Below are 12,228 nucleotides of genomic sequence, written 5' to 3' on the forward strand. Positions count from 1 at the left end.
GCCCCCCCCACTCCAGTCTTCCTTACCAGGAAATACCATTAATACTTTGCTGTTGAGTAGAACAGAACACAGTCTTTCCAAACACAACCGTTTCTAGCTAGCCTTCAGAAAGGAAACAAAAACAACCGTTTCTATCTAGCCTTCAGAAAGGAAACAAAAACAACCGTTTCTAGCTAGCCTTCAGAAAGAAAACAAAAACAACCGTTTCTATCTAGCCTTCAGAAAGGAAACAAAAACAACCGTTTCTAGCTAGCCTTCAGAAAGAAAACAAAAACAACCGTTTCTATCTAGCCTTCAGAAAGAAAACAAAAACAACCGTTTCTAGCTAGCCTTCAGAAAGAAAACAAGAACAACCGTTTCTAGCTAACCTTCAGAAAGAAAACAAAAACAACCGTTTCTAGCTAGCCTTCAGAAAGAAAACAAAAACAACCGTTTCTAGCTAGCCTTCAGAAAGAAAACAAAAACAACCGTTTCTATCTAGCCTTCAGAAAGAAAACAAAAACAACCGTTTCTATCTAGCCTCCAGAAAGAAAACAAAAACAACCGTTTCTATCTAGCCTTCAGAAAGAAAACAAAAACAACCATTTCTATCTAGCCTTCAGAAAGAAAACAAAAACAACCATTTCTATCTAGCCTTCAGAAAGAAAACAAAAACAACCATTTCTATCTAGCCTTCAGAAAGAAAACAAAAACAACCATTTCTATCTAGCCTTCAGAAAGAAAACAAAAACAACCATTTCTATCTAGCCTTCAGAAAGAAAACAAAAACAACCATTTCTATCTAGCCTTCAGAAAGAAAACAAAAACAACCATTTCTATCTAGCCTTCAGAAAGAAAACAAAAACAACCATTTCTATCTAGCCTTCAGAAAGAAAACAAAAACAACCATTTCTATCTAGCCTTCAGAAAGAAAACAAAAACAACCATTTCTATCTAGCCTTCAGAAAGAAAACAAAAACAACCATTTCTATCTAGCCTCCAGAAAGAAAATAATAACAACCGTTTCTATCTAGCCTTCAGAAAGAAAACAAAAACAACCGTTTCTATCTAGCCTTCAGAAAGAAAACAAAAACAACCGTTTCTATCTAGCCTTCAGAAAGAAAACAAAAACAACCGTTTCTATCTAGCCTTCAGAAAGAAAACAAAAATAAAATGTCCACGCGGTTTGCAAACCTTCAACCCTTTCCAGATTCAAGAGCCCAAAATCAAACATTCCCAAACCATCTCCATATTTTGTGTTATCATATGAGCGTGACCAATACAATTCCAAACATGCTTAGAGTAAACGCATTGTGTGGAAAAGTGGGGGTGAGCGAGGGTTGAATTCACAGGAGGTTGGTGGCACTTTAATTGGGGAGGACAGGCTTGTGGTAATGGCTGGAGAGGAATGGTATCAAACACATGGTTTCCATGTCTTTGATGCCATTCCATTCGCTCTGTTCCGGCCTTTACGAGCATTCCTCCCCTCAGCAGCCTCCTGTGGTTAAATGTCATTCTCATCGGGTTGTTCTCTTCTCATCGTATACTCCATATCTATCCATTCATCCTACTTCTTCTCCTTCTTGGTGGACTTCTTCTTGGAGGCGGGGGTCTGGGCAGCCTTGGGGGGTTCAGGCTGAGCCGAGGCCTCGGAGGGCTGGGCCTGCAGGGCCTGTTGTTGGGCTGCCATCTGCTGCTGCATCAGCATCTGCTGTTGCTGCTGCTGCTGCTGGGGGTTGGAGGTCAGGGTGGCCGTGCTGCCAGGGATGTAGACGTTCTGACGGTAGTCGGGCACGTGCTGCAGGGTGAACTGGGGACTGTAACGGGTGCTTAGACCCATGGTGCCTGGTCCCAGGGTGGCGGTCGCTTCGCTCACTTCTGGGGAGAAGAGGGGCAGAGCGGGGAGGAGGAGAGCAGAGAGGACATAGAACATATTAACAAGATGTTCTGACACGGCATAGATGACTTGTATAATACATTGATTGTTTCCATTTGTTAGGATTTCAATGATCACTTCTATATGTTGCTTGGTAAACGTGTGTGTTTATGCAAAGCTAATTGGACTGAAGTGAATCGAGAGAGACTAAAATAATTAAGGCAGAGACCTTTTGTCAAGGTGGAGAAACTTGTGAATTCATGGTGTGCATGTGTGCGTGTTCATTTCTGAATGTATGTATGTGTGTGAGTGACCTAGCTTCTAGCTAATAATTCTCTCCCTGCCTAGAGCTACAGGGACACACACACATCCCGACCCCATTCCCTGCTCTCTGCATCCACTACACGCACGCACGCTCACACACACAAACGCAACCACACAAGCTAGTAGAATTAGACTACGGATAAAAGAAGCTGGGACAATAGCTGATTTGACATGGCTGTTTCTGCTACCCTAACTGACTGGGCTATCTGCTAACTGACTGTGCTATCTGCTAACTGACTGTGCTATCTGCTAACTGACTGGGCTATCTGCTAACTGACTGTGCTATCTGCTAACTGACTGTGCTATCTCCTAACTGACTGGGCTATCTGCTAACTGACTGTGCTATCTGCTAACTGACTGGGCTATCTGCTAACTGACTGTGCTATCTGCTAACTGACTGGGCTATCTGCTAACTGACTGGGCTATCTGCTAACTGACTGGGCTATCTGCTAACTGACTGTGCTATCTGCTAACTGACTGGGCTATCTGCTAACTGACTGGGCTATCTGCTAACTGACTGGGCTATCTGCTAACTGACTGGGCTATCTGCTAACTGACTGGGCTATCTGCTAACGGATTATTAATGCACTACCTGAAGCACCATCTGCCTTTGATAACATTCTAAACCCTCCGTTTCTAGTTGTTAACATGACTCGTCTGGTAGCCTCTGTTTCTAGTTGTTAATATGACTCGTCTGGTAGCCTCTGTTTCTTGTTGTTAATATGACTCGTCTGGGACCTCTGTTTCTTGTTGTTAATATGACTCGTCTGGTAGCCTCTGTTTCTTGTTGTTAATATGACTCGTCTGGTACTTCTGTTTCTTGTTGTTAATATGACTCGTCTGGTACTTCTGTTTCTTGTTGTTAATATGACTCGTCTGGAACTTCTGTTTCTTGTTGTTAATATGACTCATCTGGTAGTATGACTGTGTTTCTTGTTGTTAATATGACTCGTCTGGAACTTCTGTTTCTTGTTGTTAATATGACTCGCCTGGAACTTCTGTTTCTTGTTGTTAATATGACTCGTCTGGTACTTCTGTTTCTTGTTGTTAATATGACTGGTACTTCTGTTTCTTGTTGTTAATATGACTCATCTGGTTTCTGTTTCTTGTTGTTAATATGACTCGTCTGTTTCTTGTTGTTAATATGACTCGTACTTCTGTTTCTTGTTGTTAATATGACTCGTCTGGTACTTCTGTTTCTTGTTGTTAATATGACTCGTCTGGAACTTCTGTTTCTTGTTGTTAATATGACTCGTCTGGTACTTCTGTTTAATATGACTTGTTCTGTTTCTTGTTGTTAATATGACTCGTCTGGAACTTCTGTTTCTTGTTGTTAATATGACTCGTCTGGTAGCTGTGTTTCTTGTTGTTAATATGACTCGTCTGGTACTTCTGTTTCTTGTTGTTAATATGACTCGTCTGGTACTTCTGTTTCTTGTTGTTAATATGACTCGTCTGGAACTTCTGTTTCTTGTTGTTAATATGACTCGTCTGGTAGCTTCTGTTTCTTGTTGTTAATATGACTCGTCTGGTACTTCTGTTTCTTGTTGTTAATATGACTCGTCTGGTACTTCTGTTTCTTGTTGTTAATATGACTCGTCTGGTACTTCTGTTTCTTGTTGTTAATATGACTCGTCTGGAACTTCTGTTTCTTGTTGTTAATATGACTCGTCTGGTAGCTGTGTTTCTTGTTGTTAATATGACTCGTCTGGTACTTCTGTTTCTTGTTGTTAATATGACTCGTCTGGTACTTCTGTTTCTTGTTGTTAATATGACTCGTCTGTTTCTTGTACTTCTGTTTCTTGTTGTTAATATGACTTCTGTTTCTTGTTGTTAACTTCTGTTTCTTGTTGTTAATATGACTCGTCTGGTAGCTGTGTTTCTTGTTGTTAATATGACTCGTCTGGTACTTCTGTTTCTTGTTGTTAATATGACTCCTGGTAGCTGTGTTTCTTGGTTAGCTGGAACTATCTGTTTCTTGTTGTTAATATGACTCTGTTTCTTGTTGTTAATATGACTTCTGTTTCTTGTTGTTAATATGACTCGCTGGAACTTCTGTTTCTTGTTGTTAATATGACTCGTCTGGTACCTCTGTTTCTTGTTGTTAATATGACTCGTCTGGTACTTCTGTTTCTTGTTGTTAATATGACTCGTCTGGTACTTCTGTTTGTTTCTTGTTGTTAATATGACTCGTCTGGTAGCTTCTGTTTCTTGTTGTTAATATGACTCGTCTGGAACTTCTGTTTCTTGTTGTTAATATGACTCATCTGGTAGCTGTGTTTCTTGTTGTTAATATGACTCGTCTGGTAGCCTCTGTTTCTTGTTGTTAATATGACTCGTCTGGTAGCCTCTGTTTCTTGTTGTTAATATGACTCATCTGGTAGCTGTGTTTCTTGTTGTTAATATGACTCGTCTGGTACTTCTGTTTCTTGTTGTTAATATGACTCGTCTGGTACTTCTGTTTCTTGTTGTTAATATGACTCATCTGGTAGCTGTGTTTCTTGTTGTTAATATGACTCGTCTGGTAGCCTCTGTTTCTTGTTGTTAATATGACTCGTCTGGTAGCCTCTTTCTTGTTGTTAATATGACTCGTCTGGTACTTCTGTTTCTTGTTGTTAATATGACTCATCTGGTAGCTGTGTTTCTTGTTGTTAATATGACTCATCTGGTAGCTGTGTTTCTTGTTGTTAATATGACTCGTCTGGTACTTCTGTTTCTTGTTGTTAATATGACTCATCTGGTAGCTGTGTTTCTTGTTGTTAATATGACTCGTCTGGTACTTCTGTTTCTTGTTGTTAATATGACTCGTCTGGGACCTCTGTTTCTTGTTGTTAATATGACTCGTCTGGGACTTCTGTTTCTTGTAATATGCTGTGTACTTCTGTTTCTTGTTGTTAATATGACTCATCTGGTACTTCTGTTTCTTGTTGTTAATATGACTCACCTCTGTTTCTTGTTGTTAATATGACTCGTCTGGTACTTCTGTTTCTTGTTGTTAATATGACTCGTCTGGTACTTCTGTTTCTTGTTGTTAATATGACTCATCCAGTAGCCTCTGTTTCTTGTTGTTAATATGACTCGTCTGGTAGATCACATCCGGGGTGTGTGAGCAGTGTCTTGGAGGGAGGGGTATATGTGTGTGCGTGGGAGGATTGATGTGTCAATGGTAGAAATAACAATGAAACAATGACAGAAGTCTATGTGCTAAGACTTCTTATTGAAGTTTGTCTGTCTGTCTCTCTGTACAATGGGTCATGGACATCTTTATCAATGAGTCTGGCTTCATGCCCTCTAACATAACAGGAACAAACCATGACCCCTCCCTCCCTTCCCTTGTACCCCACCACATTGAGGGAGAGAAGGGGGATAAAAACAAATGAAGATGGGGATGTGGTGATGGAAAGAGAGGGATAGAGAGTGGTAGAGGATGGGAATAAAGGATGGAGAGATGGGATAGAGAGATGAATGGAGAAGTGTTGGACTCACCGTTGGCGGCGGCCATCAGGGCTTGGAGCTGCTCGGCCTCGGTGGGGGGGTTGGGCCAGGGTCCGGTTCCCATGGCCATTTCAGGGGGGCCTCCAGCCCTGCAGGGACAGAGAGAGAGAGAGAGAGGACACATACGTCAACAACTGGCAGCCATTTTGGAACTCTAGTCTTTTGAGAGTGTTTTGTTGTGTTGCTGGTCCCTGGTGTGACGTTTGGTGGTTTATAATGTTAAGTCACAGCGTCTGATCATGAGTAGACACAGCCTGCGTGTACATCCGAAGATGATGTACAAACACACACACAGTCATGTGCACGCATGAGCACACACTTCAGTACATCCTCACTCTCTCCAGCATGTCCACTAGCACAGCACCATGTAGTAAATCGGATGAAACCTTAATGGCACCACATTAAAAAGGAACAGCTGGCTAAACACACAGACACACGTAGAGACACACGTAGAGACACACGTAGAGACACACGTAGAGACACACGTAGAGACACACGTAGAGAGACACGTAGAGACACACACAGAGACACACGTAGAGACACACGCAGAGACACACGCAGAGACACACGCAGAGACACACACAGAGACACACGTAGAGAGACACGTAGAGACACACGCAGAGACACACACAGAGACACACACAGAGACACACACAGAGACACACACACACGTTGAACATTTCCATATGGGCAATGTTGATCTTCAAAGGGTGGTTTTTTTAGTCTGTAATCAGCATGTAGAGGAACAAAGGAAGGAGTAGACCTGCTCTCTAGAACGCTCACCTTCTTACACACACACACACGCACGTGCACACACGCACGTGTGTGCACGCACCGACGTCAATTAAATTATTTTTTAAATTCCATTTTGTTCGTATAATTTTTTTCTGTGAACTAAATGCACAGTTTCTTTAGAGATAAATCAGATCAAGTCCGAACTGGGCAATGTAGTTGGAAGTTTTAGTTTCCAACAGGCCAATATTCTGCATAGTTTAGCACAGAAAACGTGGTAATTAACTACATGACCATAATCCATTGCGCGCCTACTACTGTGTGGGGCAGACATGGAGAGGGATAGAGAGCAGTTGCTTCGCAAAGTATCTACCTAAAAATACATGATCTAAGTGATTGATAGTTGGTGTTCAGCAGTCATAGAAATATGCCTCATATACTTTGAAATAAATAATATAAATAATAATTAATATAAGTAATAAAGTCATTGAATAAAACTAATGTAATATACACAACAACTGAAGTATTTGATTAAAGTAACGTAATGTGAATAAATGATGGTGAATAAGTGATAAGTAGTAATGGGCAGTCACTACTATCATGGGACTTTTATTAAATGTTTCAGTCTGTGTTGTTACAGAATTCAACCCCCATAATGCATAGTGCATTTCATGTTTGTTTTTTAAATAATAAAAATTGTACCGACCTTAAAAAGCACTAATCGCTCAGCACTAGCAAGCAAAGAAATGATATTTGGAGAAAAGCCATGACAGCTGCTTTCCATAGAAATGTATAGAGGGCACTCCTCTGACCTTTGCCATTGATCACTTCTGTGATATTTTTTAGTTTATTTGGATCCCCATTAGCTTTTGCAGAAGTAGCAGCTACTCTTCCTGGGGTCCACAAGAAACACAAAACATGACAAAGAAAGTAAAACATAGAGGGCTTTCCCGTCTAGTGGCAAGTGTGCCCTCTATACATCTCTATAGGTCCGTGTACATGCAGTCCATAACCAGAATTGACGTCTCGGGAAAAAGATTTTGAATGAAACGATAGGAAATCTGTACAGATGTTTGGCTTACAGTATGTATGGCTAATTAAGCAGCCCATAGATAGTGCAGAACTTGTAGACTAGCACAGGGAAGCAGAGTCCCAGATGAAAGGAGGAACTAGTGATTAAACCTGAGTTAGAAAGTAGTCTGACTTTGGTAGAGTGTGCGCGGTTCGCCTTGCTCCCTCCGACAGTCAAACAAACAATGAGATTTTTTTTAAATGTTCATGAAACTAGCGTAAAGTAATATAGCTTTTTTTATAATTTTGTGTGGGACTCCATAGGGCGACGCACAAATGTAACAAGTAAATGTAATATGTAATGTAACTAATGACACCACTAGTTGTAGGTAAAGGCTGTGCCCCTGTTTGAAGCCCCAGGGAGGAAAGAGAATGGCACGCGAGGGGTTAAAAAGGTCTCCGGTCCAGCTTCCTGACTTATACGAGCAGCAGTAAAAACAAGATGAATGCGTGTTATGGACTGCAGTTTAAAAGAATAACTGAATGCCAATTAAAAACCCATTGGACTAAAGTACATGGAGCGGGGGGGGGTGGTTTATTATCTACTTCACTTGCTTTGGGAATGTTAACATACGTTTCCCATAACATATGTTTCCCATGCCAATAAAACCGTTACAGTAGAGAGCACTGGAGGCTGCTGAGGGAGAGGACGGCTCATAATAATGGCTTGAACGGAGCCAATGGAATGGCATCAAACCATGTGAGGATAGAGATTGAGCATGTTTTTGTTAAAACAGGTGGGGCCAAAATGTTCTGCCAAATTTTTTACCCACATTTAATTTTCTGCCAAAAAATGACTGATGTGCCAAAGTGTGAGACAGTCTTACATGTTTGACCACTGCCAGCATCTCAAATGAGAACCAGACAAGGTTAATGTGGGGTCAGTGGAGGCAGCTGGGAGGCCATTTTGATTAGTTTCCTTTGGTGGAATGGAGAGATGAGGAGGCCTTGTTTGTCGCTAATTAGCCTCTCCTTGCTCTATCACTCCCTGCGGTCAGGACTATCACTCCCTGCGGTCAGGACTATCTCTTCCTGTGGCTAAGACGATTACTATTCATGCTCAGAGGGATCATTCTCACTGGTCAGTAAGAGCTGCTACTGTAACCATGCATGAAATAACCCTCTTATCTATGAAGAGGCTTTCAAACTGCTTCCTCGACTCTACTGTCCACTTCAACTATGGGTTTCTCCTGTCCAATCCTTCTACAGAGAAGTAGGCGTTATTCCTGTCCTTCTCTACGAGGTCCTGTTCAACCCCCTTCTCAGCCAGCTGGGTTCCATCCATCACCACACAGTCGTTTCAAACCCTCTTTTCTGGCCACCAGGAAAGCGCATGAGAAGAACCCCCATAGAGTGTCAGTGTGTCTGGGAAAAGCAGCAAACTCAACACATCAAAGGAATCTCTATTTGGGATAAAACATATTTTACACCAAACTAAAAACAAGGACAACTATTCTTCAGAGATTTGAGACAACAGGCTTTGATTACACCACCACACCATGCGAAGTAAAACTCCACAAAATACAGACATTGAAGAAACTCGAAGCATCCCACTACACACGAGGGAACCAATCAGAGATGCCCATCAAAGTCTCACTATCGCAGAGGGATCCAACAGCCCAGCTCGGCACAGGCTAGTGAATCTGCGCCTTAGCAAAAGGATCAGGGATACCTACACACAACACTGCAGAGCTCTACCTACCAAGCTGTGGCTACTCTCTGCTCTTAACAACTGGTGTCGGATCAGTTTCCCTTACCTCAGCTCCAACATTACCCATTTACCAATGACTCAACAAAATTGATCCAGAACAGTTGTTAAGGGGATAAAGTGACCACACTGTATACTATACACATGTTGATACCTTATGCTTCGCTTCTGCGGCCATCTTATGTGATCACCATGGTAGTTGCAGGGACTGGAAACACAAGAGAAGTGTTGTGACTTCTATTTCCTCAGGATCTACAGGCTAGGGGAAGATCAGGCAATATCAACTCAGCGGCGCTCTACTCTCGTGTGGAAAATGTAGCGCCTGTGACATCCATCTAACATTTCAAAGAGAAGCCAAGTTTTCCAAATGGACCACTTCCAATGTATCCACAACCACAGTGGCATCCAGCATGGACAGCTGTTGTGTCTTTGTTCCCTGATAAAGCTGCCTTATGTGTGTGTGTGTCCGTGAGTGCATTTGTGTTGAGTGTCTGTACGTGCGTGTGTTGCGTTTGTGTGCGGTTGTGTGTGTGTACGTGCATGCGTGGGGTTGTGTGTGTGTGTGCGTGCGTGGGTGGGGTTGTGTGTGTGTGTGTGTGTGTGTGTGTGTGTGTGTGTGTGTGTGTGTGTGTGTGTGTGTGTGTGTGTGTGTGTGTGTGTGTGTGTGTGTGTGTGTGTGTGTGTGTGTGTGTGTGTGTGTGTGTGTGTGTGTGTGTGGGTCTGTGGGTTTGTATGTCTGTGTGTGTGTGTGTACGTGCGTGTGTGGGTCTGTGTGTGTACGTGCGTGTGTGTGTGTGTACGTGCGTGGGTCTCTGTGTGTGTAGGTGCGTGGGTTTGTGTGTGTGTTTGTACATGCGTGGGTTTCTGTGTGTGTTTGTACATGCGTGGGTTTCTGTGTGTGTGTGTGTGTGTGTGTGTGTGTGTGTGTGTGTGTGTGTGTGGTGTTGTGTGTGTGTGTTGTGTGTGTGTGTGTGTGTGTGTGTGGTTTGGGTTTGTGTGTGTGTGTGTGTGTGTGTGTGTGGGTTTGTGTGTGTGTTTGTACGTGCGTGGGTTTGTGTGTGTGTGTGTGTGTACGTGCGTGGGTTTCTGTGTGTGTGTGAGCATGTGTGTACGTGCGTGTGTGTGTGTGTGCGTGTGTGTGTGTGTGTGTGTGTGTGTGTGGGTGGGTGGGTGGGTGGGTGGGTGTACGTGCGTGGGTTTGTGTGTGTGCAAGAAAAGCAGGCTTGGAGAAGAGAGAGTTTCCTCTCCCAGATGGTTGATTTCAGATGAGGACGCATGGAATGTATTGTGTAATGTTCTGTTGTGGAACCTGCTGCAGCAATTTGGAACACAATGCTGGCTGAATAAGCAATGAAGGGGCACACAGTCACACACAGTTACTCACACACAGTTACACACACACTGATTGGTGTCGGTAGATGCAATTCCCCAGCTACCGCTATGAAACAGCCAATCATTGATGTCAAGCAGTAAATCACAAGTGGTCAATCAAATGCAATCACCCAGATGGAAACACAGCGATCAATGAGACACAATGTGGAGGTTAGAAATCTGTGCGCTTTTGTTCTCCCCTCCCTGTCACTCTGGTCCCCTCCCTGTCACTCTGGTCCCCTCCCCCCTCACTCTGGTCCCCTCCCCCTCACTCTGGTCCCCTCCCCCTCACTCTGGTCCCCTCCCCCTCACTCTGGTCCCCTCCTCTCATGAGCAGTACTGAGTGATGGCACACAGGCTCTGAGCAGAGGGAAGGAGGGAGAGGAATGGAAGCCATTTTGTATGCGAGGGAGAGAACAGCCTCGAGACAGGCAGGAGAGACACTCGGGAAAGGGAGAAGAATCTGACTGTTCACTCAGAGGAATCAGAGCTCAGATGGAATCTCTCCATTATCTTCAAAGTCTCTGTGCCTCAGTATCTGATGTCATCACCACTGACAACTGTATGTTCCTACTGCTTCCTCTCCTCACTCCCTTCACCCATCTCTCCATCTCTCTCGCTATCCATCACTTTATCTCCCTGTCTCCCCATCTCCAGGCCTCACTCTCTTGCTCTGCTCACTCCTCTGTTGCCCTCCTTCCCTCTGAAAGCCTCTGAGCAACACCAAAGCCCAGTTACTCGTCATGAATACATAATGTCTGTGTGTGTGTGTGTGAGAGAGAGAGAGAATCTATGTACTCACCCACTGGGTCCAGGTCTCTGGCCTTGGGTGAAGCGCCAGTCGGCGTTAGGAGGCTTTTGCTGTGAAGAAAACACAAAATCAAATCTCTATTTCTACATACCAACAACGGGACCATGGGACTGTGTGCCCGTCTGTCTGTCTGTCTGTCTGTCTGTCTGTCTGTCTGTCTGTCTGTCTGTCTGTCTGTCTGTCTGTCTGTCTGTCTGTCTGTCTGTCTGTCTGTCTGTCTGTCTGTCTGTCTGTCTGTCTGTCTGTCTGTCTGTCTGTCTGTCTGTCTGTCTGTCTGTCTGTCTGTCTGTCTGTCTGTCTGTCTGTCTGTCTGTCTGTCTGTCTGTCTGTCTGTCTGTCTGTCTGTCTGTCTGTCTGTCTGTCTGTCTGTCTGTCTGTCTGTCTGTCTGTCTGTCTGTCTGTCTGTCTGTCTGTCTGTCTGTCTGTCTGTCTGTCTGTCTGTCTGTCTGTCTTATGCATTACTGTTTGGGTCTCAGGCCATTCGGGCGTGTGTGTATGTGTGTGTACTCGTTTTGTCTGTAGTCAGGGGGTTGAATAAAGGGCATGCATCTTCCAGCCTACATGGGAGGCCATTTTGTTCTGAAATCCATGGAGCAGAAAATGTCAGTGAAGTGTACTGAGACACACACACAGAGACAGGGACACCGCTCCCAATTACAGTCACAAAACAAAATCAATTCAGGAACTAAAAGGATTTCACGGGATATGGACAGGATATGTGTCATCCTTGTTGCATTACTGGTTTATACCTTTAATACAGAGCTTCAAGCTTTACCAAGTCTCTACTAGCTTCAACAAGATGAAAGTCTTAGTTCAGACAACACAAGATTGATGAGATATTCCCTCAAATGTATTCACAAT

At 43.5% G+C, this 12,228-nt stretch overlaps 1 protein-coding gene across 22 annotated transcripts in view; it reads right to left on the minus strand.

Annotated features, from left to right (window-relative positions):
• Window positions 1-836: 836 nt before the first annotated feature.
• The window catches only part of LOC124011172 (protocadherin gamma-C5-like), a 217,742-nt gene continuing 206,350 nt past the window's right edge, over window positions 837-12,228 (minus strand). For 20 of the 22 annotated variants that reach the window (XM_046324274.1, XM_046324271.1, XM_046324270.1 and 17 more), the window contains exons 2-4: window positions 11,359-11,417; window positions 5,666-5,763; window positions 837-1,857 (exon numbers count right to left, since the gene is read on the minus strand). In XM_046324274.1, the coding sequence (XP_046180230.1) occupies window positions 1,547-1,857; window positions 5,666-5,763; window positions 11,359-11,417 (468 nt within the window). In that variant the 3' untranslated portion in view covers window positions 837-1,546. The remainder of the gene's footprint in view (window positions 1,858-5,665; window positions 5,764-11,358; window positions 11,418-12,228) is intronic. The other 2 variants (XM_046324254.1, XM_046324256.1) reach the window with 1 other exon arrangement.

This window comes from Oncorhynchus gorbuscha, linkage group LG23, assembly GCF_021184085.1.
Source record: "Oncorhynchus gorbuscha isolate QuinsamMale2020 ecotype Even-year linkage group LG23, OgorEven_v1.0, whole genome shotgun sequence".
Taxonomy (NCBI): Eukaryota; Metazoa; Chordata; class Actinopteri; order Salmoniformes; family Salmonidae; genus Oncorhynchus; species Oncorhynchus gorbuscha.